General features: G+C 42.5%; 1 protein-coding gene across 2 annotated transcripts in view; it reads left to right on the top strand.

Annotated features, from left to right (window-relative positions):
• Nucleotides 1–27,281, top strand: part of LOC126399424 (PH and SEC7 domain-containing protein 1-like) — a 261,872-nt gene extending 234,591 nt beyond the window's left edge. For both annotated transcript variants that reach the window (XM_050059358.1, XM_050059359.1), the window contains 6 exons: nucleotides 9,421–9,608; nucleotides 11,534–11,604; nucleotides 13,316–13,473; nucleotides 16,201–16,345; nucleotides 20,103–20,246; nucleotides 20,358–27,281. In XM_050059358.1, the coding sequence (XP_049915315.1) occupies nucleotides 9,421–9,608; nucleotides 11,534–11,604; nucleotides 13,316–13,473; nucleotides 16,201–16,345; nucleotides 20,103–20,246; nucleotides 20,358–20,630 (979 nt within the window). In that variant the 3' untranslated portion in view covers nucleotides 20,631–27,281. The remainder of the gene's footprint in view (nucleotides 1–9,420; nucleotides 9,609–11,533; nucleotides 11,605–13,315; nucleotides 13,474–16,200; nucleotides 16,346–20,102; nucleotides 20,247–20,357) is intronic.
• The last annotated feature ends 315 nt before the right edge of the window (nucleotides 27,282–27,596 follow it).

The raw sequence follows: 27,596 nt of genomic DNA, 5'->3' as shown, positions 1-27,596 counted from the left end.
TGCACAATGACATGCAGTTGCACTTCTCTTCATGCTACACCGTCAGAGAATGAATGAACAAATATTTGATATTTATTTTGAATTTGTAAAAAAGACATGAACATACAAACAAGCAGAACAGACAGAAATAAAGTTATTTTATTATTTAAATATATTTAATTTAATATTTAAATTAGAACAGAGTATTAACAATAAAGCAGTAGGCATTAAGACGGAACAAACTGTATAAAAGTGGCATTTAAGGAAGAAACAAAAAGGAAAACTAAATTGTTTTTTCAATAAATACAGTTACGCATTATAGTGCAAATAGTAAGACTCTCTCTGCTATATATAGAGCAGCCCAGTACTGATTTACTAATTTACACCCAGATTGAGGCTTAAAAAGAAAACACACTCTCCAGTACAGTCAAAGGCCTGAGAGAGAGGTGTGATATTCACACACTGAAACAAACCGTGTGCTGTCATTACATGAATACAGATTTTATATGTGAAATCTGGTGTGTGCATCTCATTACAGGTGTGTGTGTGTGTGTGTGTGTGTGTGTGTGTGTGTGTGTGTGTGTGTGTGGGCACGCAGTATTTTAGCACAAAGCAAAAAACACAGGGATGGATGTTATTTCACACCCCCACAGAGAAAAGACACGGCCACTCTCTCAACGGTGCAGTTGGATGCACCCACATGTTCTTCACACACACACACACACACACACACACACACACACAGGCATACAAACACAGACATATACAGTACACACATGCTTCCTCATTCAGGAGCGGGGGTGGAGAGCAAAGAGAGGGAGAGGTGGTGGTGGGCATTGTGCGCTGAAAGAGACGCAACAAGTCGGAGCTTGAGGAGGATCTGTGGACAGAGACGAGCAGAACAGGCTGTAAATGGCAGAATCTCAGCGCATCATACAACGAGTGCAACGTGGAGAACGAAGTGCATGAAATGAGCGATGTGCAGAGGGACAGACGAGACCCCATCTGCTCTATTATTCCTTTCATTCTGCTCATCCCTCCTCTCCTCCTCTCCTCCTCTCCTCCTCTCCTCCTTCCTCCATGGCTCCAGTCATCCCATCTTGTTATTGTCCGCTGCTCTCACCTGCAGCCTGTGTGCCAGCTACTTGCATCAGATCACGTTAAACATCAGGACACCAGTATTTCATTTGGTATTATAGTGCTAGAGGGGGCTGAACCTGGTCTGAGTCGAGTCCAGGATTCTGTGACATTCAAATGTCTGTAAGGGCCCTGACACACCAAGCCGATGATCAGCTGTTGGTCGTCACTGAGCATCTGATGCGCTAGTTTTTACAGTGTGTCCCTCGGCCCTTGTTGGCTTATTTTTGGCCAGTGGGGCATGTTGAATTGGCGTCAGAGATGGCGGCGCCCATTGCCAAGTGAAATCACTCTGATTGACAGTTTAGCTCAGCGCACAAGAAGAGAAACTAAATTGAGGAAAGTAAACAAACAACTAAAGTCAAGAGAAAGTGAGATAAAAACAAACTTGTTATATCAGGTATGATGATGGTATTAGCCAGCGTATATGACACAGCAAATGTGTCAGTGCTTCAGTAGAAATGCTTCCTAATTGCGTGCCGTTGTTTGCTAGCACACGTTGAATATCATAAGTTCTTTGAACATCAGGTTGTGTCGTTAGTGTGCTAACAGGCTAACTGGCTAACTAGCATCTTGAATCTGTTCTGTTGATCTCCTGGTTTCCCTTTTTGAATGATGATTACGACGACCGCTTCCTGCTGGTATGGAGAGTTATGCTGTGTCTCAAATCGCGTACTTCTATACTTACACTTAATATTTTGAGTGCATAAGTGCGTTCACACTGAGAAGTATGGAAAAATGCAGTGCACTATGAGTACCTGGATGGTGCACCCAAAATGGTCAAGAAGTTGAGTGTGGAACTATGGACACTTCTTGTCCTCAATGGTCGCCTTCTTGGCTACGTAGCAGAAGGGGAGGGGCCACTTTTCAAACTTGAAAGACTGTGAACGTCGCTGCATTGTACAAATACATGTGTTTTTTGCACTAAGCACCACTATACTGTTGTTGGGTACAAGCCAGCAAAGTGTTTATTGGGTTCATTTAGCAGTCTGTAATGATTTGGCACCGCAAACGATAACGCGAATGCTAATGCTAGTTTGCTAACTAGCTAATTTGCGGTCGTCATTTCCGGTGAGTGCACAACGGCCGTGTTTGGTTTGAGACAACACTACCCTGTCGAAATTCGCGCAGTACGCCAATAAGTACATAGTGCACACAGTATACTACATGGAAGGGTATTAATGGAAGTAAGTGATTTGAGACACACCGTTATTTCCTCTCATGCAGACACAGAGAGAGTATATGCTAGTTAGCCGTTAGCTTTAAGGCGATGCAACAGTCAGTGTTCTTTGCTGCTGGTTCTTTGGTGTCAGTTTGGTGCATCTCGGCCTACAGACTGACCACTGAAGCCTTTGTCAGGCTCCTAATACTGTTTACGTAAAATTAATGAGATAGTTTCAGATTTCAATCAGAAAATCTGCCAGTTTTAGACAATTATATTTAAAGACACAGTATGTACGTCTTTGATTATGTCTTGAGGCAGTGTGGGATCATGGGAGTTGTTGTCTTTGTTAAGCAATCACCGTTGTTGATGAAAGTTTATCTGACAAGACTTTGGCAGAAATTATTTTCATAGACCTGGAAATTCACTTAAGTTTTATTCACATCACATTTATACACGTATTGTCACTTCATTCTAATGAAATAGCTGCAAATAGCGTTAGCTAACGTAATGTCAACTTGCTAACGTAACCATTAGATGAGTTGACCGCTGGTACAGCAACTGTAGCTATCGTTATGCAACAGTTTCAATCAGAGGCGGATTTAGGATTGTAGGACATCCGGGGCTTAGCCCAGATGGAAAAATTGGTGCTTTTGTTTTTTGCTGCAAGTTTGCTGTCTTTCATTTTCATCATAACACAACGTATAGCCAGCTAACGTTAGCAAACCAGCAAAGTAACATCGTCAGTCACCTTTCAAATAAGAGTCACTAACCTGAAACAGCTCGTGGCGCCGGCTTTGAATTAAAAAACTTCCGAATATCCATATTCTTCTTTCGTTTGTCTTCTTTCATCTTTCTTCTTCTTCTTCAGCATCCGGGTACTCGCCGTGACCACCGGCCGTTCACTGACAGTCAGAAGTGCTCCGCTTTTACCCACGGTCATGGAAAAAAAATGTTACCCTGGAGAATAATAAAAACACTTCTTCTTCAGGGCAGGCCCAGGCAGGCTACGCAGTACGCAGGCTACTTTCCCGCAGCTGCTGCCTCTCTGTTGGACTCCGGTACTGCACGTTATTCACGAGATGTTGTTGTTTTTTTTTGTTCAAAGTAAAACTCACATTCGAGGCTTTTCAGAAAACACCTGGGGCCCAAGTAGCCACCCCTTAGCCCCGCCCCTGGTTTCAATCATGGGGCAGCTCAGCCTTAATATACGTGGTCAAGATAACGCTACAACCGGACACATTAGCTCAGTGGCTGCTGTGAAACACTGGTTACAGCAGCACATTGTAGTGAGCTGGATCGACACATATCAGTGAATTAGGTCTCTTCTGGATTTCTGTGTTAATGAGTTTAACTCTGTGACACTGTGCGACTCACAATGATGAATCATCTGGTGCTTCCTGTGTTTCCCCGGATGTTGGAGCACCTTGAGGGGTTAACGGGGGTCAGACGCCATTGACAGGCGACCAAATGAAACGCACTGTCAGGTTTGAACATGTAAACATTTTGGATAATGTAAGGACACAACTCAATAAAATATTTGACACAGGACGAGTCATTTACTGTGGAAATGTGTCGTATGCGTCCAAGTAAAGTTCTTGTACATCTACGTGTGATTAGAAAACATTTTACTTTTCAGAACTTTGGCGTAAAAAGAAAAAGTTTAGATGAACGTCCAGTAAAGTTAAAGGTGGAAAATGTTTTGGTATCTCAAAGCTATTGAGACGATAGCAGGATCATAAAAGCTTCTGACGGCTCAGATTATCCTCGTTAATATAAACCCTCCTGTGGATGATGTGAAGTTAAACCTGCAGCCTCAGTGAACGAGTGAACAAGTGTCTGGATGAATGAACGTCCTCCTCGTGTTTCATCAGTGTCACAGGTGAAACACAGCAGATCTGTTTCTGCTGGTTTACTGATGCAGCAACATCAACACAATAACCCAGAATGCACTTCTTCTTTCAGCTCGTCAGCCTGGTCAGCCATGTCCACAACATTTCCTCTCCTTCTCTTTCTTTCTTTCTTTCTTTCTTAATTTCTTTCTTTCTTTCTTAATTTCTTTCTTTATCCTTCATCTTCTTTTTTGTCTTCATTCAGTTTGTTTTCATCCTTTTCATTTGTTTCCTCTCGTTACTTTTCCTTTCCTTCTCTGCAGTATTTTCCCTTCTTTTCGTTTCCAGTTGTTTCTCCTCTTTTCGTTTCTTTATTCTTGCCTGTTTTTTTATTTTCTTCTCTTTTCCTTCATGTTTTTTTCCATTTATTTATTTCTTTCCTCAAGATGTTTTTCTCTCTTTTATTCATTTCCTTGTCTTTCTTTACATTCCTGTTTTTCTCTCCTTTCTTTTTCTCCCCATTTCTTCATTTTTTTTTTAAAATTTTCTCTCCATTTCTTTCTTTTCCATTTATTCTTTTTCTTTTCTTACCTGTATTTTTCTCTTTTCTTTCCATTTACTCTTTAGTCGTACCTTTGCAGTAATTTTTTCCTATATTGTTCTATTGTCCTATCTTTAGTTTTCCTGTACTTGTGTTTTCTTATTGTACCTTTCCTTTTCCTTTTCTTTCTTTCTTTCTTTCTTTCTTTCTTTCTTTCTTTCTTTCTTTCTTTCTTTTTGAACCTGTTATATCCTTCCTTTAGTTTTCCTGTACTTGTGTTTTCTTATTGTACCTTTCCTTTCCTTTCCTTTTCCTTTTCTTTCTTTTCTTTCTGAACCTCTTTTTCATTTAGTTTTCCTAACCTGCCTTTTCCAGTTCTCTCCTTTAATTCCTTTTGTTTCCATTTCTTTCATCTCCTGTTCCATTCTTCATTTTTCCTTCCTTTTCATTAATTTTCATTTTCTTAACAAAAGACAAGAATGGAAAGGAAAGAAGTGAATGACGACATTCACTTCTTTTCTTTCCATTCTTGTCTTTTGTTCCCCCTCCTCTCCTTTTTATAAAACATTGTTTAGTTGCTTTTCCTCTCCTCTCCTCTCCTCTCCTCTCCTCTCCTCTCCTCTCCTCTCCTCTCCTCTCCTCTTCTCCTCTCCTCTCCTCTCCTCTCCTCTCCTCTCCTCTCCTCACTCATATGATTGTGGATAATGTTCTGCCATCTGAGAAGGATCAGCTTCATCTTTTCTCTCTCTCTCTCTCTCCCCCTCTTCTGTCTCTGTCTCCTCACTTCTCTATCTCTCCTCCATCCATCCTCCCCCCTCCTCCTCCATCCATCCTCCTCCCTCCATCTCCTCTCCACTTTGTCTCTGTGTAGAATGGGATTCAGGCAGGCCAGCAGTTACCAGGCAACAGGCTACGTGCTCATTGGCTCCATCTCTGCCTCCCTTCTCTCTCTCTGGCTCCTGCACGGGGTTAACTGCTGTTATGTACTGTTGGTTACTCATAGCGTGGTCTCGGGGGGGCTCGGCATCCAGCCATCTTTCTATTTTCGGGCTGAACTTTTGCATGGGTGCCGCCTGGTGAGGTAACAAGTGGAATTGCCATGTTACCTCAGCAGGCAGATGCGGAGACGCTCGGTGTTGTTGCCTGAAGCACTGATCATCTGTTAATGTGACAAATCCCTTTAAAAACACTTAACCAGTGCGTACAGTGCATTGTGGGGGATTATTTAGGGGAGAATGGGATTAGCACTGCTGCAGTAATGTGTGTCAGTAAATAATGCCTCGCATTCAAATACAATACTGTAATATAGCCTACTGTTTATTTAGATAGGGTTAGGGTTGGGGATGCAAAGACACAAGTTTATGAAGATTAAAACAAACAAATGGAAAGAAATGCAGATGGATATACACTACATATCTCTCTCTCTCTCTCTCTCTCTCTCTCTCTCTCTCTATATATATATATATATATACAACATTTAATGTTTATAGAATATAAATAAGAAATAAAAAGGGACATATAGTAAACAAGAATATATGCCAAGATAAAAAACCAATTGGACAATAAAACGTTTAAAAATTGTAATAAAACCAAAATAAAATAAAGAAAAAGGGAAGGGGCTAGTAAACAAGAATGTACAGTAATATATAAGTAAAAATGATTATGATAAAACATTTAAAAATGTTAATAGAATAATAATGAAAGAAATAAAACACACAAGAAATAAAAGAAGCGGTGAACAGACAGACAACAATATAAATTGAAATAAAACAAAAATAGATGACAAAACATAACAATTTGATATTGAATACAAACTAAATAAATAAGGGCTCGTATACAATAATATGCAATAAAATGACATTTAAAATACTGATGATAAAATGTTTAAGGAATGCTAATAAAACAGTAACTTCAAAAGGACTCCCGCACACTGTCTAACTTGCAATATAAAATTTATTTTATTTTATATTGCAAGTTAGACAGTGTGCAGGAGTCCTTTTGAAATGTTTTGGTCTTCTCTCTCCAACGCACCTGTCTTGTTTTAATAGATGTGTGAAGTGATTTCCTTTGTAATAAAACAGTAATAAAATGAAACATGTCAGAAAAAAGAAGCGTTAGAGACAAGAGTATATCGTAATTTAAAGGCAAACATGAATGATTAAACATTTTACTTTTTTATTTCAATTAGAAAATAATAAAATCAATAAACACAAATAAAAATTGAGTTATTGGACAAAAAAAGATTACAAAACAAAAAAATGTGTTAAACCAGTGATAATATATAAAGATAAATAAACAAGGGCAGGTAGGCTGGAATATAGGGATGAAATATGGTATTAAAACAAAACAGTAATAAATAAATAAGAACTAAGAAATAAAAGAGGGGTCAGTAGATGAGTTGTACATTAAGATAAAAACAAAAATAGATGACAAAACATTTAAAAGTTGGTGAAGAAGCAGTGATGAAATTAAAAAAGGAGCTAGAAGACAAGAATATACAGCAATATAAAAGCAAAAAATAGTCAAATGTGGAGCTATAAGATAAAAACAAAATGAAATGAAGAAATACAACAAAAATCTTCATCTGAAAAAAATAGACAAACATAAAGAGACTTGTTTTGTTGTGCAGGAAACACACACACACACACACACACGAGGGTAGTTAGAAAGAAATGAAGCAGCAGTCATCAGAATCCTCATTTACAAAGATGGCTCCTGGAGGCCCGCTCCTAATGAGCGATGTGCTGCGAAACCTCTCATCCAGCAGCAACAGCTCTCAGCCTGGAAACTTGTTTTAGTAAAAGGGGGGGGGGCCTTGCAGGTGATTCAGATTGTCACCTTGAAAATATACCAAAGAATATTGTTAATTTAAAAATGGTGCCATTTCCTATACATGTCCTCAGAAAGGTATAAACCCCTCTAGTTCAAGTTCAAGAATCTTTATTATCTCCTAGAGGCAATTAGTTCCACAGCTAGCAGTTAACAACATAGAAACAAATATATATGTCGAGACAATGCACACATTGAGCCAAGACAAGTCTTTTAAAAGTCTAATCGCTGCGGGGACAAATGAATCCCTCAGTCTATTTGTCCTGCAACAGATATCTGCGTCCAGACGGAAGCAACCTGAACCCTCCATGAGGCAGCAGGTGGTGTTGATGGTGATCTGGATCTGCCAGGGTCAGTCTGGCCTTTTGCACCAACCTCACCTTGTGCAGATCAGTGAGGCTGCTTATTTACTGCACACCCTGACAATCCCCAACAGTTTGTTCCTGTTCTTACGTGCTGAAAGTCTGAACAAGCAGATGAAGTGAGTCCATAAAGAGTAGACTCCACATTAAAACCACGGAGCTGCTGATGAGCCTTCTCACAAAGTAAATCCACATGGGCTTCATCAAGAACAGTTCCCAGGTATTTATACTGGTTTACAATTTCAACATTTACACCAGAAATGACCACAGGTAATGTAACTGTACTGTTCTTTGTAAAATCAGTAACAGTCTTCCTCTGCAGAGGGAGTCAACAGGGAAAATGTTTCAGTTCTCTCTGAGCATTTTCAGGACTTTTCATCATCTCAGAATTTAAGTCTCATCATAAATCATCTGTTGTGTTATTGCTTTAAGGTTTGCTGGGCACCAGTGATTCACGGGTTGACCCACAACCTGCAGGTCAGGTGGTTCGGGGAAGCTTGTAACAAAATATCCCAGGTTTAAGCCGGGCAGGTCGGGCCGGGTGGTGCCATGGTTAGCACTGTCACCCCAGAGCAAGAGGGTTCCTGGTTCGAACCCCACGGTGGGGCTTCTGTGCGGAGTTTTCTGCGAGTACTTCGGGTACCTCAGTCCAAAGACATGCAGGTTAATTGGTGACTCGAAACAGCCGAATGGTGTGTCTCTATGTGTCAGCCCTGTGATAGTCTGGTGACCTGTCCAGGGTTTACCCCGTCTCTCACTCACTGTCAGCTGGGATAGGCTTCAAACACAAGATGGCAGCAGCCAAAATGCCGAACTCGAGGCTTCGAAACAGACGTCCACAAAGCAATAGGTGGCTATGTCCACTTCTTTTATACAGTGTATGATCAATGCTTATGTTTGGGGGCAGGGCGGGCGGACAGGCTGTCGTAACGGCCGGGTTGGTGTCAGTTTCAAACCCCCTGACCTGCACGTCTCTACTTTGCACCGTCCTTTCTTGGTGAGTCTGTAAAGCCTGAACTTTTGTTGCAAACTCTTTCTCACCTCTACGAGGCTTCAAGAGAAGAAAGAGGAACTGTGATGCGTCGGCATTTCTAAGAGGAGTCGACCCCCCCTGGGTAAAGATGCCCCTGTTTTTCACCTCAAAGCTGGAACAAGAAAGATGGTGTCACTCTGTAGCTGTGGTACTTTTTGATCAAGGAGAGTGGAGACTTGTGCTCCTCAGGAGAACTGGAGCAGGAAAACACACAATTACAGCTTTGAAGGCAGCTTCATTCACTCAGGTCTCTGCCTCCAGAGATACATGATGCTTTGTAAATGTCTTGTGCAACAATAACGCTGTGCCAAGACACCAGCAGTGGACGTTGGGTATTACTCATGTGTTCTGTATGAAATGAAAAAGTTTCAGCCACTAAGTGTGTGAAACCTCTCGTCCTGTTCTGTAACAAGCACAGAGTGAGAGGCGAATGGACAGGATGAATGATGATGTGTTTATTCGCGTTTGCTAATGAGACATGACACATAAGTGTTGATCACCATGGGATCTGTTTATTTATTTATTTATTTATTTTGTCTCCATAGCGACGAGGAAGAGCTGCGGAAGTCGTTTTCGGAGCTCGGGGACAGCCTGTGTGACTCCACCGCCTCCAGATCTGTGAAGGGGGAGGGCAGCAGCGGGAGGACAGAGGAGACGCAGCCGACCGGATCACTGCTGTACAAGAATGGGTTCCTGGTTCGCAAAGTCCACGCAGACTCAGACGGCAAGAGAAGTGAGAAGCATCAGACTTTTATCTTTTACATGTTCCCATCACTCAAATAGCAAAACAATCTCACCTCAAGGTCGATTTAGCAGCTCTTCAGGAACCTTTGGTCATCACCAGCAGATAAAGTCTGCTCCATCCTCCCATGCAAAAAGTGGTAAACATGAAATGATATAATCCAAGTTCAACAAAACAGGACTACAGTACAGTTGAGTCCAGCTGTGATGTCATGTTCAAGACTGTATTTTCTGAGTTATAATAAAAACAATGAGAGAACATGAAACAGTCAGACGAAAGGCTGCATCTGGTAGCAACAATAAAAAGAAACAAAATGGTCAGCACAGAGTGGAGGAAGGTTTAAGGTAAACTTTGCTCCCCAAATGATCATTTGTGTGTCAGTCACTCAGCTCGTGTTAGATTAAATTCATGAACAAAACTTTGTTTTTATCACACGTTGAACAAAGACCACCTTTAACAACAGCAAAACTGTATCAAAACATCTGTTTGAAAACTCTCACACAACTCATGCAGTTTAATCCAAGTCTCATTTATCCACCTGTATGTTCAGCACTTCACAGACGGCCCGTTATGACCTGAACTGAGCTAGAGTTAAGGCTGCTGTCAGCCCTAGAGGGGTCTCCTTTGGTCTGAATCAGGGACTCATGTTGTTCCAAAGTTGTATAATTACCTAGAGTTGGTTGGTGTTCTCACAGCAGCATTTACAAGAGGACCAGATCAAATGCCTTGTGTGAGAAAGCTGCTCTTGATTGGTCAGAATTTCCATGTGGGAAAAATCCAGGAAGTAAAGCAAACGTTGAAGAAGAGTACACTTGCAAGATAAATGTGACACTTTCTAATGTCACAATGGAGGGACAACTACGCAGGTTGATTTTAGCGCTGCTCATCGTGGACTATATTGCTGTCATTGTTCATTTTAGTCAAACCATACAGTTTGAAAACGAGGCGCGGCTCCAACTAGAAAACAATGTTTTGATGCATTGGATGTGCTGAATGTGCATATTAAGGCAGTACAGGAGGAGGTGCACATTAATAATCCTCCAGGACTGTAACATGCTCATGTTTAACCCAAACAATGTGTCATGTGACTGCAGTTGCTTCACATCCAGGTCGAACACCTTCTCACCACAAACCAACCGCACCAGAGTTCCTTTGGAACCGGACTGAGACCACCTCTTCAAGAAGGTCTCAGTCCGGTTGTTTTGGTGTGTTCACACCTGCACAAATGAACCGCACTGAGGGGGCAAACGAACTTCAGTTCGATTGAACCGAACCAAACAGGGCAGGTGTGACAGCACCTTAAACTTATCAGTGCTGTTACTCTTGTGCTGGTCCACCACTGCCTCAATCAGTTAGTTTGTTTGAGTTGTTGTGTGACTTTGGTGTTTTGAAGAGTTTGAATTCATCGAAGTTGCACAATAACACAAAGAGACTTAGCGATCGAGGCAGCGGTGGACCAGCATCAAGGCACAATTCAGCAAGGTCAAGTTACTGTTTTTGTCAGTGGCGTTTGGCTTTAAAGAGAACATTGATAAGTTTCTCTTTTAGTTCAGGTGCCTGTAGTAACAGGCCGTCTGTCTGGGAAGTGCTGAGCATACGACTGGATAAATGAGACTTGGATTAAACTGTCTGTAAACGGATGTTTCGATATAGTTCTGCTGTTGTGGAGCTTTCTGTTGTATCACATGATCTTCCTCCGCAGCTGGAGTTGACATTTGTGTTTATATTTTAATTACCCACCTCTTTCCTTTTATATTGTTTCTAGGTTTATTGTTAATGCTTATGACGTAGTGTCCTCTTCTGTCACAAGTGTTTCTGTTATTAGTGTTAATTAGTGTTAAAGACAAACTAACAGTGTGATTGTGTCTATGTCCATAACGACAGATGTGATATTAACCCTTTCCTCCTCCTCACAGCACCAAGGGGGAAAAGAGGCTGGAAGACCTTCTATGCCATCCTGAAAGGGTTAATCCTCTACCTGCAGAAAGTACGTCCCTCACATTTTACACTTGTAAAACCTGCTGCGTGAGAAACACTTTGAAACAGCTGCTACTTTATATTCATTATTCAGCCTTTATAATGACAGGTGACTGCGTCTCCATCAACATTCTGCTTTACTTTACTTCTGTATCAGGTCGGCTGCTTTCACATAATCCCCAAAATGCTTTACGTCAGCCAGTCTGAGCCCATTTCCTGTTTACATGTCTAGAAGGTGCGATGACGTCATGTCCTGGCTTTTGTGTCCTGGCCAAAAAAGTGTCCGTAGCAACTGAATATCAAACTGTCTGGTGCTAAAATGTTGGGATCAAATGTCAAAGGTCAGACTTGAGTTTTGTTTACTTGATCTTTGATTAGATTGCTCCATAATTAACATAATTTAATCAGTTTTTCACAGTATTTTGTTCAGGCAAAGATCATTAACATCTGACAACACAGCGCATAAAGAAAAACTCAGGATTTATTATCAATTTAAATAAATATATTTGGCTCATTCTCATAATATTGAGCCACACATCTCCACAGTTAACGTGCCTGTTAGTAACACACCTGATTGAAGCATCTCTGTGTTCCAGCTGGTGCAGACGACAGAGCTGACACACACAGAGTCAGCATTCAGACGATTAACACGTTAAAATATTAGAATAATGTGACACCCATGATCCTACTGGCATGTCCTTTATTTCACCCAGATTTGAACCCAGAAATTAAATTAAGACAAAATTGACAGTGAGATTGCTTTAAAAGTCGTTTGGTGTGCGGCCGGCAGTAAATGTCACTGAGTCTCAGTTTATTTAAATTTTCACTTCCAGTCGTGGGAATTCATTAAACATTTTTTAGAACTTTATATTTCTGTGACATTTCTATGGCAACCTGTTTCATGTTTACATTTCTCTGTGTGATGTCAAAGCATCAAATGAGGGATCAGATAGAGCAGTGGTTCTCAACTGGTGGGTCGGGACCCAACAGTGGGTCGCGGATTCACAAATCTTTTGTGAAATATTGTAAAAAAAATTCTAAATTTTTTTTATACCTTTTCTTAAAGTTTTACGATTTTTGGAATTTCTGGAATTTCTCATGGGATCAATAAAGGTGTATCTTATCTCTTATCTTGTCTTTTGTCTCAAAATTTAATGTTTTTTTCTCAATATTTTGACTTTTTTGCAAAATTTTATGATTTTTCCTTGAAATCTTACTTTTTCTAAAAAACTTGCAACTTTTTTCTAGAAATATTTTCTAGAAATTCTCAAAATGTTAGTCTGTATATAACATTCAATAGTCAATGCAAAGATGATTAATAGACACGAATATGCGCCAAAAGCCTATTGTATTTCATGAAAAGATTTCAAGGAAGTGTCTGTGAAATAGATTTGAGAGGAGAGTCAGACTGAGGAAAAATGTGGGTCCTGAGGATAGACCAGTTGAGAACCACTGAGATAAAGTATGTTTAGGTACTGGCCCAGAAACCGACCCAGAGACTCAGTCACTTGTTTTCAGTCTGTTTCTGCTTTCAATGCAGCCCTGATGTGTTCATGCAGCCCTGATGTGTTCATGCAGCCCTGATGTGTTCATGCAGCCCTTCACTCTCATGCTGCTCCTTTAATAAAATATGTTCTTACTCAGCTCTCTGACTTTAATAAGTGTTAGCCCCCCTGGTGTTAATCATAGCATTCATCTCTTATTTATAACCGTCCTGCCAGGGGGAGTACAGGCCTGATAAACAGCTGTCTGAGGAGGACCTGAAGAACGCCGTGTCTATCCACCACTCTCTGGCCATGAAGGCTTCAGACTACAGCAAGAGGCCCAACGTCTTCTACCTGCGCACCGCTGACTGGAGGGTGTATCTCTTCCAGGCACCGTGAGTCCTGTTTTATGTTCCTCACTGAGCTGAAGCCATATGTGGAGAATTAAACACACGCTGCACAGTTATCCCTGCCTGCAGTGTGTAGCGTGTGTGTGTGTGTGTGTGCACAGACAGCTGCATCTGCAGCAGACCTTAAAATTCAGACCATATCTAATGGGATAAAGAGAAACTTTAATCACAGCCTGCACAGATGGACTCCTGTCTTATCTCCTGTCTGCTCGAGCCATGTTTCTGTCTCTCTGTCCAAACACACAGTATGTGGTCAAAAGTATGTGGACACCTCTCTTTATCCGTATTTGCACACTTTTTGGTCCAGAGATTTGGGCTGATCGGCCCCGAGGCCCCGAACATTAGTGCTCCACTGTACAGTCAGGGGCAAATTCACAAAAGGATTACATAACTAAACCTGCACAAATAATACACAAAGAAATGTTTAATTCTTGTAGCACCCACAAAGAGTGAAATGCACCTCTACCTGCTGCCAAGCAAACGGCCTCTCGGGGCTCTTGTGCTGCTCGCTCATATTCTAAATGAGGTAATATGTATATAGTTGATGTAACATGTGGCGCAGCTAATAGCCACACGCAGTTACAGTGAAATTATTAACATCTTCAGAGTGCTGCTGAGAGCTGAGGAGGATTTATAAGGGGTGTCCTTCTATCAGAGAAGCCTGTGAGGCACTGAATGATATTTTTTCTTGTGTCCTCCGGTTCAGATTATGCCGTCCTCTTTTACAGTCTGAAGATGGAAACACCAACAGCACTGACAGACTGGGATATTAAATCCCAAATACACTTTCTCTCTGACAGGTTTAAATTCGTTGCCTGAAGTTGTGAGGAGAGTCTCTGCACCTCATGTGTCAGGACATGCAGCTCACAGTCTGAAAAATTTTTCTTTTTCTGTCTGTCGTTGTTCTTCCTGCTGCGTCAACATTTATACTTTGCCACATGGCTGATTAAAATTAGATGCTATCTGCAGCTGCAGTCTTTGTGATTTTATATGTCAGTGTGTCAGGTTGCACTTCAGTCACCAGGTCACTGTTCATCTGCAAAGGTCACGTGCAGCGCCGGTGCTGCAATTGACTCCAGAACACAAGGGGATGTGGCAGCACCAAAATGGGGCACCAAAATTTGCGTTGTTATCCGGTCTTATTACTAGCGTATACGTCCGCACGGTGTCGGTACCCATCCCTGTTCATGTACGGAATCAGGATTTTTTGCCATAGAAATGTGGAGTTTGTGAAGTGTCATACGCCTCTGTTACTGCCCCCAGTTATACCAAGCACCTCACTAGCTTTAGCTAAGCCTGCTGCCACATTAGTTATAGTGACTACCTACAGAGCATCATCATCATCATCATCATCATCATCTGATAGATCTGATCACATGAGAGGACTTTAACTGTCTCACCTGGGAAACTATTAAAACTTGTGAATGATGATAAAGATGGTGACGCTAAACAAAGTATCCCACTTAAACTCAAAAACAGAAACAAGAGTACAACATCATGCAACGTGGAAACATCTTAGTTCAGGAAAAACATAAGGTGAATAACAGCCAGAATAATTCTGTAGTTGGAGAAACTTAAATCCTTTACTCTGATTTACATGCACCTTGTTTACATGTAGTTTGAGAAATCATCCAGCAACCTGCTTATTGAAGTGCATGTAAACACATCACAAGTGTAAAACAATGTTCCTCCAGCTTTGTGGCAACAGTTTGGTGAAGGTCATCTTTTGTTTCACTGTGGCATCATTTACCCTGTGCACAAGGTCCGCTCCTTAAAGACCTGGTTTATCCAGAGCTTGACTGGTCTGCTCAGAGCTCTGAGCTCGGCCCCATCTAACACCTCTGGGATGAACTGGACTGTGAGCCAGACCTGATCCCCAACATCACTGATGCTCTTGTGTCGACGGGGATCAAACCTGTGCAGCAGGTGCAACATGTGATGGAAAGACTGAAAGAGTGGAGCTGTCAGAGCAGCAGATCAGTGCCAGTAGTTTTGGATAGATGGGTAAAATACCATGCTGTCCACATACTTCTGGCCATGAAGTGTAGCAGTAGCGGGCTAATCACAGCTGAGCACCCAGCCCCAGCTGACAACATGCGGCGGCAGCTGCGCACATGTGGCCACGGTGCGCAGAACACATGCAGAGAGCACATGGATCAATAGACATGGTGAACAGGATGTACTGTAGATACAGTACGTGGACGTGAGGAGGAAAGGTGGAGGTGTGCATGTGTGTGTTATCAGGAGCCAGGCACATGAGTGGCCACATGTTTCAGCCCCCAGGAGGACACAGGCTCCGTGCTCCAGTTGCAGCTTGCATTTGTCCCAGATACTGTACCCCTCTGTGTGTGTGTGTGTGTGTGTCTCTCTCTCTGTGTCTCCTCCTCCTCTTTGTCTCTCCACCTCCCTCTCTCTCCCTCTCTCTCTCTCTCCCTGGGGATTTAAGCAAGGCTGTCTGATTCAATCTGATATTTCTCATGGGCCCCTAATGGCTCTGTGAGTGTGAAACAGGCCCTTTTCTCTCATGCATTAATTGGCTCCAAAATTATTTCTTTGTCAACAGCGAGACTGCACTCTCTGATAATTATCCCTTTGATGTCGTCAGCTGGCCATGTGCTGATGTGAGCGTGTGTGTGTATGTGTGTGTGTGACCACCGTGTCAGATCTGTTTGTAACGGCTTTTTGTGTGTGTGTTTGTATTATCCATCACAGGAACGCGGAGCAGATGCAGTCTTGGATCACACGGATCAACACGGTGGCCGCCATGTTTTCAGCTCCTCCTTTCCCAGCAGCCATCGGCTCGCAGAAGAAGTTCAGCCGGCCGCTGCTGCCGGGGACGATGTCAAAGCTGTCGGAGGTAATGTGAACAGCTGTTTCCAGTGGTGGAGGAAGGATCCAGCAGCAGCATCAGATCCTTTACTTGAGTAAAAGTGCTCATACCCCACTGTGGAAATAGTAAAAGTCTTGTAAACGTTACTTAAAGTGTCTTATTTTCATGATGGATTCATCCACTGATTATTTTCTCCAATAATCAATAGATTGATTTATTTATTTAAAAATAGACAGAATAGAGTCGAGGGCTGCTCTCTGACAGTAGATGAGTCCAGCCATCCATTAGTCCCGTTAGTCAACTTGAAATTCTTCAACTGGGGGCGCCCAGTACCTCAGTGGGTAGGGCTGGCATCCCACGTACAAAGGCAGTGTCCATGCCACAGTGGCCGCAAGCTTGATTCCAGCCCATGGCCCTTTGCTGCATGTCATCCCCTCTCTCTTCCCCTTTCAAACTTAATCTGTTCTGTCCAATAAAGGCATAAGTAAGGCTACAGGACTATTCTGCAGCCATGTCTCAGAAGAAGTCTAAAGTTTGGCAGCAATTCAAACTTTGAAGGACAAAACTAACAAAGATAAACGGGAGGAGCCAGGAGGCCACCCTGCAGTTATCTGGGCTGATTTACTGTACATATAATGCAGGCAGTAAAGCCATTTACACGGCTATAATATGTGTCATGTAAATCTCTGCGTGGCCCGTCCTGCACACAGATGCATGTCTGCATGACTCTGTTGCATCTGACGATGTTCATGGCGTCCACATTTCTGATTGCTAGATCGTCTGTAGGGAAAAAAAGGAACAAATAGTCAAGTCTTGGTCTTAAACAGTGAAATCTGATTCAGATATCAAAAGTCTGATCTGGGATCAGCCCTCATTGAAAAGTTTGTGTCTTAAATCTTGATCTGAAAAGTAACTGAAGCCGTCTGATAACTGTAGTGGAGTAAAGAGTACAGTATCTCCCTCTGAGATGTAGTGGAGTAGAAGTTTAAGTGGCATTAAAAGAAAAGGTTCAGTTACCTTAAATTTGTACTGAAGTACAGTACTCGAGTACTCAGTTACATTCTGCTCTGGGTATTTGTCGTCTCAGAGGGGCTGAACCTGGTGAGAGTCTCTGTGACATTCATCAGAGCGAGTCGACGAGAACTCTTTCAAAATTAGAGTAATGATCCGTTGTGTTCGGCCATTTTCAGAAGGATTGCACACGACATTTTTCACAACATAACGGCAGAGTAATTAGAATTAAATTTTCATGAATAAACATTCCACTTAACACCGACGTGATATATCACTAGTGGTAACTAATGGTTTATGAGTGCAGGCATTTCATTCCTCATGTCGCTCTGTTGTGAAGAGAGAGTGGAAACACCTTTGGGATGTTTTACAGACAGTGTGAGAGAAAAATATTTAGCTTTAGTTATTTCTTCTAATAACAAGAGTATTGACGGTGTGGCGGTGTGCTTGCGGTTAAAGACGTTTGTCCCGTGATCACAAAATCCTTCTTCTGGGTCCAGCAGGGAACTTTGTTGCATGTCCCCCTCACTCCCTGTCACCTCTCCAAAAATGTGCCAAAAAAAGGTTATTGAAACGACACTGTGTATTTATTACATATTGATATTTATCACCAGTGCGACATACAGGATTGTTTTATTACAAAAAAAACCCAAACATAATATTTAGCTTCAGGAGATCGTAGATAAATATTGTATGCATTCATCAAGTCTGTCTAAAAACACTGAAACTATAATAATTTCTCCTGCTCATACGGAACATTTGAGCCTTTGAAACCAGAGCCTATTGGCTTGGAAAGAATGCAGCGAGCAACAAGAGGAGAAATGACCCCAAACATTGCAAGAAATGGGTAAAAAGAGAAAATTAAAAACAAGAAAATTTGTAAAAAAAAAAAAAACCCACACACACACACACACACACACACACACACACACACACACAGACAGAATTTTAAACATATAATAATGATGATTTTTTAAAACAAGCTTTCAATTGAATCATTTTCTAATTTCTAATTAATTTCTGTGGAACAATTCTTACCAAGTTGCTCGTTGCCTTTCTTCTCCATCTTTTTGAAAGAAATTTAGAAAAGAAAGAAATGTAGTGTCACTCCAGGTTTCTCTTCCCTCCAGTGTGAGTGATGGGGGACAAACTCAGCCGACCTTTTCTGAGACAAAATGTCTTGAGAAGTTCATCTGAAGTTCATTTGAGGCTTCAGAAGTCTGATTTAGACAAATCAGTCGCAGATTTTTTTTAGTGTGAAATTCCCTCTTTGTGTTTCTGTCCTGAGCTGCAGTGCAGAGATGGAAACACAGAGAGGGAGTTTGGTGCTGAAGAGATGATAACTTTAATACTCAGACTGCTGAAGACTCGTATCGACTTAAGATAAACTTCTGATGCAGTTTATACAGAGCAGGAACTTTATCCCCATCGTTTACTGTGGAGACATCATCATTTAATGTCCAGTAAGAACAACTGTGAAAGCGTTCAGGCGGGCACCTGACTGTTATTTTAAGACTGACTTGAGAGGTGTATCTGTTGGTGATAGGTGCACATGTGGGCGGTGTAGTCAGAGCCGCAGCGGGATAAACAGAGGTGAAAATATTCAGATGCTTTACTTATGTAAAGTACTTAAACTGTCGGGCACAAAAAACCTTACTTAAGTAAAAGTGTGTGTCAGTGAAACGTACGTTAAGTACTATGGGAAGTAAAAGTAGATATTGTGCAGTCACATGTTCCCTCTCAGGGTTTTACTCTCTCTGATGATCACCGCTGCATTATTGTGTCTGTTGCATTTCTCGGCTGCAGATATTTTTACATATTATTGAGCAGTTTAATCCAGTGGGTTTCAAACTTTTTGTGCCCAAAGGAAACCAAAGGGCCAAAATCTCCAGGCACACACATATCTGATATGTGACAGCCTCTGTAACATGTGTTATAACTCCTGTCCTGTCACCTCATCAGTGTTTGTTTTATTTACTAATATCAAATAACAATTGACAGCCAAACATTACTGATGAAATATTTATCAACAAAATGATTCAAGAATTCATTTAAGCTTTTTAAAATTACACCAAAGCACCAACAACACATCCGTTTAAACAGGGATTAATGTCAGATAATGTGTCACACACAGATGGTTCCACGTGAAGGTTTGTTTTTGTTTTTTTAATCAAATGACATTTTATAAGGTAGAGTTTGTCTCTTTATTAGGAAATGCGTGCACACAACATACTGATGCAGTCAATTAAAATATTCATTCATAACTTTTATTACAGGCCCAGTTCAATATTGCAGTAATAATGTGTGGTTATCACAGTATCCCACGACACGTCTGGACTGGCATCATGTCACACCATTTGAGACCCACTGGTTTAATCTTCTAGAAGACCGTCATATATATGTAGTGTAGCTGTCCTGTGAGAACCACGTATGTCTGAGAAGTTTTTCAGCTTTGTGACGATGCATTTTCCAAACGATGATTTAAAAAGAGTTTATTTAGCTTAAGAAGGAGAATTTCCTCAACACATCAAGGAACACTTTGTCCTTCAGTTCATCACAAATATTCAACATCAGTACATCTGGAGATACGTGGTCTTCACTGGACAGGAAGGAACTAAAGCTGTGGCTTCAGTTTGTACTTCAGTACAGTACTTCAGTAAATGATTCCACCGCCGGGTAAAAATCAGGCATTGAAACCTTCTAATTAAAGAAAGCCGGTGTTTATGATTTCATTTCCTCCCTCGTGATGTCACTGATGACCTTGTGTTCACAGGAGGAGCAGATCAGATCCCATGAAGCTCGCTTCAGAACCCTCTCCACTGAGCTGGCCGAGCTGCGCTCCTACCCTCCTGATCGCAAGGTCAAAGGGCGCGAGCTGGAAGAGTACCGGCAGCGAGACGAGTATCTGGAGTTTGAGGTGAGCTGGATTTAGAGAGAGACAGAAATAGGACAGGCAGTGAGGCATTAAATCATCATTACAGCACTGCAGCTCTCTCAGCTGTCTCTCTCTCTCTCTGCATCTTTATAGAAAACACGGTACGGCACTTACGTCATGCTGCTGCGGGCTAAAATCCGGAGCGGCGAGGAGGACCTGTCTGTGTTTGAGTCCCAGCTGCTGGAGGACAACGGGCTGCAGAGGGCTCACTCCAGCCCCACGCTGCAGGACAGCAGCCAGGCCAGCCAGATCAGCCAGGCCAGCAGCACCAGGGACGGAGGCAACAGCAGTAAAGCCAGCGGCTGCAGCAGCAAGCTTCGACAGGAAGGCCAGAGACACAGCTACCGGCAGGCCGTCAAGAAGTGAGACGGGGCGGGGGCGCCGGGAGCGGCACAGCGTTGCACTGCCAGCGGCAGGCTGTCTCCCTGCATAGGTTTTTATTTGAGATCCAGGAGGGTTTGGAGCTCTGCTTGAAGGGGGAGCAGGAGTGAGGGTCCACCCCACGCCCTCCCCCGAACCATGACGCCCTACCCGGCACCCCAATCTTCTCATCGAACAGAGGAGGTGCAGATCCTGTGAGTGGCTGAGAAACACCAGCGAGGACGTTGGTGCAGGAGGTGGGAGGAACGGCTGGGAGGTCACAGGTCTGCAGAGACAAGGTGTCTTTGAGAACTGGGTGCAGCAGCAGACTGAACTGTGCAGCGAGATCCAGAGAAGTGCTTATAGATCGAACACGGCACCACACGGGGACGTACATCCAGCATCCTTTCCTTTTCTCCCCTTTGGTTCTTTGGAGGCACCTCTCCCGCCACCTTCTCCCGCCACCTTCTCCCGCCTTTTTTCTTGACCTTTCACTCAGTTTTGGGACCAAACATTTTAGAACATCACATTTTAGACGACTCAGTTGAATTGCTACACTGACATGAAGCGCTGTAACAGTCACTAGACTTCATCACCAGGGTCTTACGGAGCCATTTTACATTCCAGCTCCTTGTTTTTGCCACATCACCGCGGTGTGTTCACATTCCACACAGGAGCCGGACATCACAGCTTTTAGCTCACTGAAGGTGGCATCAAGTTGGGACGGTGCACAACACGTGGTGAGGAAGTGTTGAGGTGTGGCTGCGGAACACGGTGACACGGTGCAGCTCCTCTTTTCTCTTGTCACTGACGGCCGGTTCGAGGCGTCAGTAGAACTTGACAGTACTCCTGATATGCAGCAAAATGCATCTCATCTAGAGACTTTTGTTTTGTTGCTCTACTTGAACAGGCGATCTCTTTCCCAGTTGCTTTGGCTTCTGTCCCGTGGTGTGCTTCTGTTCTCTTTCTATTTCTTGGCCGAATGTTGTTTTTCTCCAGTGATCCGCATGCCTGCATCCAGCACTGCTTCTTTTAGGCCTTTTACTACTTTGAGGGCAGCAAACGTTGCTCTCCGGGGTCCTTTTTCTCGTCATGCCGGTGCCATAGCCAACACATGTAATCTGCGTCTGTACTTATAGCCTCTCATTTATAAACCCTATTTTAACACTCACCAGGCAGACCCTGAATGTTCTTGTTTTTTCAATATTTTTACAGTATTTTACAGTCGTTTGTTGATGTTGAACCTCCTGTGTACGTCATGTGTATGATGAAATATGATATTGAAAATGTAAAATATGTTACCCATACTCTTTGTAAACATCCAGGATGTGTTGTACATATATATAGCGCACCGTCAGCTTATATTGTAGGATATATGACGTATATATATTTACAATATATTCAAACACACTATTGTGAAGATGCATTAGGTGCACTCTCTTGTAAGTCCTAAAAGCGCTACACGATAATCATGTGTTTTTTTCTTACATGGTAATAATTCAGCACAATATGAGTATTATAGTGACGCCTATGTACCTATCAGAGATTAGTAAGTGATGGAGGGGTTGTGACGGGGTCACACACACACACACACACACACGTGGCGGTGAAATAAAGCTAAGTCATGTGATTTCAGCCGCTGTGGGAAGTGATCCAAAGACAGCGCATGGTTGGCTAGCATGATTTTAAAGGGATCAGGGTTGTTGTCAGAGATGCATGAAAAAGGTGGGGAATGTATTACACAAAAAAAAAGGGAGGAGCTCCTGGTGTAGGAGGGTGAGGGCGGCCTGGTTTATGTTTTGGTTGGTAGCCATAAACGCCTCATAGCATCATAGCCATTCTCTACTCAGGCTTTAAAGTGACACCTTGAGCAGCTGCAGCGCCGGCGTCCAACCAGCAGGGAGAGCTGTCCACATTTTTTCAGCCATAATCACACCTGCTGCACCTGCAGTGAATATGCATGGCCAATCACCTGAAGGGTGGGGGCGGGTATCGCAGGGCTAAATGACACAACACCTGTTTGAGTCTGTTTCAGTGTTCGTCCATCTCGCCGTCTGTTGTGCAGCGTGTGCAGCGTGTGCAGCGTGTGCATGCTGAATTATCCAGCCAGCTGTCGTGTCGTCTGAAGCTTCCTCCACCCAGCGTCAGTCCCCATGTTGTTTACTCTAAATGTGAATTTGTTTTTGGAACACTTGATGAAATATTCAGGCTCGGTGTTTGCCTCCTGATCACGTTCTGCCTGCAGCTTCAGAGCTGAGACATAACTCCATCGACAGAAAGTCAGTCAGCACTTTTGTTTGAGTCGCTCTTCAAGCAAAAATGCAAAACATTCCCAGTTCCAGCTTCTTCTGAGTGTTTCCTTCTTTTCTGTGTCGTGTGTGACAGTGACACTGGGTATCTTTGGACAAATGGAGCACTGTGGAGACACTTGTGACTGCTGTTTTCACTGCTTTCTCAATTTGGTCCACCAGATGTTTTATCGATAACAGTGATGGGTGGAAATCGATTCTTTATGTCCAGTATGAACCGGCTCAGACTGTCGAACCTCCCAGTGATCATGAACCCCTCTCCAGTCGAAACCTTAGGATAGTGAAGGAATGACCCGCCCTGCGCTCCCTCTGATTGTCTGGTACTCTTTGCCTTTGTTGGTTGGACTGGTGAAGGTTAGGCTAAGAGTGTCAGGGTGAGCCGATCAGAGGCAGAGTGACGCAGAACATCCCAAATTCACCACCGGCCAGGGCCGATGGTGCATTCACTTGCTCCTCAGATGCTTGTCCTTCCAATTTCAGTATGTTCATGAGCTTTAGGGCTGCGTTCAGATTTCTTTTCTTTTTCTTTCCAATAATCAGATCGGATTTGAGCGTCCAGACATCACCAACCTCTCTGTATGGGTTGCTGTGGTAACAACGTAGAGGTCATTGACTATGTAGCTGGTTCCAATGTGAAAAACTGAGGTCCATAACTTTTCCATCCAAACAAATTATTTTGCTGTCAATCCACAGACTGCTGTTCCTCGTGTTGTCCTCTTTAGCACTCTGTTAGCAGCAGCATGGATCTGCTCAAAGACACTTTGAAATCCGATCCAGACTGAGACACATCCGTAAACACAGATTGGAATTGGAGTCAACCACCTCCAAATGTGGTTTGGATCAGATTTTAAAAACTTCATGTGGTTGTCTTGTTGTCTCGACTTCCCAGAATCAGTCTGGATGTGCCAAAACACAATTTGGGCTGACAGTCTGAACGAGGCCTCAATTATGATGTGTCGAACAAAACAACAACAGCAGAGGAAACAGATCAGCTGAGACCTGAAATGTGATTATTATTCCGACACCACATGAATGCAGCACAGGGCTGAGGAGGTCACTGGGACGTCGGCTACTTGCTCCTCAAAAGTGGAAAGCTGAATCAATGCATTGAAATCTTTGTTAGTGTAAATGTAGACGTGATGACTGGGAGGTTGTGTTGAAAGTGCACGTGCCATAACGAGGTGTCACAGAGACACTGACACTGTGTATTGCAAAAATGATCAGAACTCAAAAGGTCTGAGAGGTTCCACACGTTCACATGAATCGATCGGAAGACACAGAATCGATCGGCCCGTCACTGATCGATGACGAGTTTATTACTCTCATCTTTATCTCCTCTGCTCCTCTCGTCTCTCGTCTCTCCTTCACCTCAGTCACTTCTCAGTCAGGTGTTTTTAAAAAAAGGTTGATGTGGATATTGTTGCCATGGCTGACATCTTGTACCTTTCAGCAGTTATATAACTCCACATCACGGCTCTGTATTTATTAATAGTGTTTGACTCTGCTGTTTATAATGTGGCCAAACTGTCAGACTCATGCTGAGTGCCATTCATGGAGGAGGAGGAGGAGAAGAAGAGGGGAGGTCTGATTCATTCTGTCAACCTCAGATAAACACTGATGTTTCATACATGTGAGGACGCTCATCAGATTTGATCCTGGAATCTTACATTTAGTTTTATCTCACACATCAACAGCTCTCGTTCACATTTATCTCTAACTGGAAATCTTTTTGCCTCCCAGTATCATTTGATGTCACACAGTCCCCTAAATGCACCGTTTATAACAATCGTTTAGCACAAATGTCACCAGACAGTCCACCCTGACTCTGTTCTAGAGCTTCTTCTTAATCCTTATCAAATTTCCCTTCATCCTTTAATTTGAGGTCAAGATTGAACTGTGAGGGGCGCCCGCTAGTTCATCTGGTAGAGCAGGCGCCCCGTGTACAAAGGCTGTGTCCTCTTCGCAGCAGCTGCAGGATTGATTCCACCTCACACTCACTATATCTGTCCTGTCAAATAAAGGTAAACAGCTCAAAAAAATTATTTAAAAAAGAACTTTCAGTTTCAAATGTGTGAAATGTGTGTGTGACAGCTGAAACAATTAGTCGGTCAAAAAGGAAATATTCTAATAGTTGATTCATCTCCATCTTTAAAGCTAAAGTGTCAAATATTTTCTGCTTCCAGCTTCTCAAATGTCAAGACTTGCTGTTATTCTTTAACGTATACGACATTAAATTAAATCAATTTGAATTTTTGGACAAAAGCATGTCGCCACCGACTGTCAGATTTTATATTTTTCACTATTTCTGACCGTTGTCCCGCTGCTCCACAGACTGAGGCTAACGCCAGTAACTGTGCTCAACAAAATGTTTTGACTGTTCAGCCAGATGTGTTTTACAAATAGTAGTTTTTATGCCTAAAAATCATGATCAGTGATTTGACCTTTGACCTCAGTGATGCACTAAAACTGTATTCACTAATTTAACTTTAACGGCTGTGCTGCTGATGTGAAGGCAAAGTGCAGTTTTTATTTTTATTAGATTCATTTTAATTTCATTTACAGACGTCTGTTTCAAGTTTAATTTTGTTATAACATTCACGTCATCAGGTTTGAACTAAATTAGGACTCCTTGGCATCAATCATCATCCTCATCACTGATCTTGCTCTGGCAGGGGTGCCAAACTACAGCGTGTGGCCAATCTGAGACCTGCTTTTAAGATGGCCAGTGTCTCTTTTTTTTTTTTTAATAAACTAGAATACGGCATGAGAATATTTCCAATAAATCACTCTGTGTGTACATTTCACAGCCGCGTTTTAACACAATGTTGCTGTCACCTTGAGCAACGAGGCAACGAGGCTAACAGCCCCGCCACTGCATGTCGTGATTCCAACACTAGTTCAGTTTTATTTATAAAGCCCAATATCACAGATCACAATTTGCCTCACAGCTGATCAGGAAAAACTCCACAAGAAACCCTTTAACTGGGAAAATGATGTCGCTACTTCACCCACACTGATTGACTCCTAGTCGATAAAAACTTAGACCTCAGTAAACGTGTTCATGGACCTGAAAAGACGCAGGATTGGGAAATACTTTTGTGATATGTGGCAGACCAGTAACCTGCTGTGATGTCAGATATGAAACTGTTCAGTGGTGTCGTGTCGTAACTTTGATAGTAAATTAATTTTCTGGTCCACAAACATTGATTTTCTTGCCGTGTTACTGGTTGAGAACTGTTCATTTATTTGACCTGTAACCTCTTAAATGTTTCTGTACGTGTCCCACAGTCAAAGACGTTTGGCCCCTGTGCTGAGGTCTTTGTCAAGTTATTATTTTATCCATAATATATTATGTTCTGGCAGTGACGCAGTGATACAACACGACCCCAACAGAATCTCTAGTAATATTATTACATCTACAGTGTTACACAACATGTGACCATCCGAAATAAACTGTTTTTATATTTTCAGTCGTCCACACTGATCCACACTGATCCACACTGGTCCACTTCCACCAGTGCGCCAACCTAAAAACAGATGAGTGTTCTCAGCACAGGCTGTACGCTCTCCTTACACAGTATGGCTGGATGTGGTGTGTAAGACAGGCAGTTCTTCACAGCCTCCACCTTGACAAACTCTCCAAGGTCCTCCCTTCCTCCTCCTCCTCCTCCTCTTCACCTCCCCATGTGTTGTCACCTCTCACTTACATCAAAGAGCAGCAGCAGGATCTCCATGGCACTGGTTAGCATGGAAATGACTGGTTCCCCTGGTGACGGCTCTCTGATGCTCGAGTGAAAGTCACCTCGTCGTCCTGTGTTCACGGCGGCAGAATACCTCTGTTAAAGCAGCAGTGCATGCCTGCGGCCAGCTGTCCTCTACGAAATACTGTTTTCATTTATGCCCATGAACGCCTCGTTTCTGAATGTAAATAAAGCATGAGATATTATGGCCTGTTTTCATTTATACTATGATTAGAGTATTACACGAAGGGTTAATATTTAAGGTAGGTCAACTGTTTTTCTGTTTTGTTTTTTTTCTCGTCCTTGAGCTCATGGTCTTTTTTTATTTTTTTATTTCTCTCAATGTGAATGAAGGAAATGGCTATATTTAACGCTGTCATACGCTGTTGTGTTTTAGAGACTCGAGCCGGCTCATACGAATCTTTTTACACGTAGAGGTCTGATCTGATCCATCTCAGTGTTTTTTAGACTGGTGCAGGTAAGGCAATGTTCATCTAATGCTACACACACAGTGAGCTTCACGTGTCACTGCCTTGTTATAACTCACCAAGAAATGTTGTCTGTGAGCTTCTCACTTTGGGAGGCATAGAAAGTGAAAATAAAAGTGTTTTGAAAGGTTCAATGTGTCCGAGCATCAGTGTGTGAAATACAGTCATGAGGGGACGTGATACAGTCACTGAGAATAAAGACATAGATTGATCTTTTGCCCCACGACATGTATTTGACTGCTTCTTACTTTAAATAAGTATCACATACACTCATCTTTGGACAGGTCACCAGACTATCACAGGACTGACACATAGAGACAGACAACCATTCACACTCACATTCACACCTACGGACAATTTAGAGTCACCAATTAACCTGAATGTCTTTGGACTGTGGGAGGAAGCTGGAGCACCTGGAGGAAACCCACGCTGACA

The sequence above is a fragment of the Epinephelus moara genome, chromosome 13 (genome assembly GCF_006386435.1).
Source record: "Epinephelus moara isolate mb chromosome 13, YSFRI_EMoa_1.0, whole genome shotgun sequence".
Lineage (NCBI taxonomy): Eukaryota > Metazoa > Chordata > Actinopteri > Perciformes > Serranidae > Epinephelus > Epinephelus moara.
The sequence above is the reverse complement of the archived record's forward strand: the minus strand, read 5'-3'. Positions and strand labels throughout refer to the sequence as shown.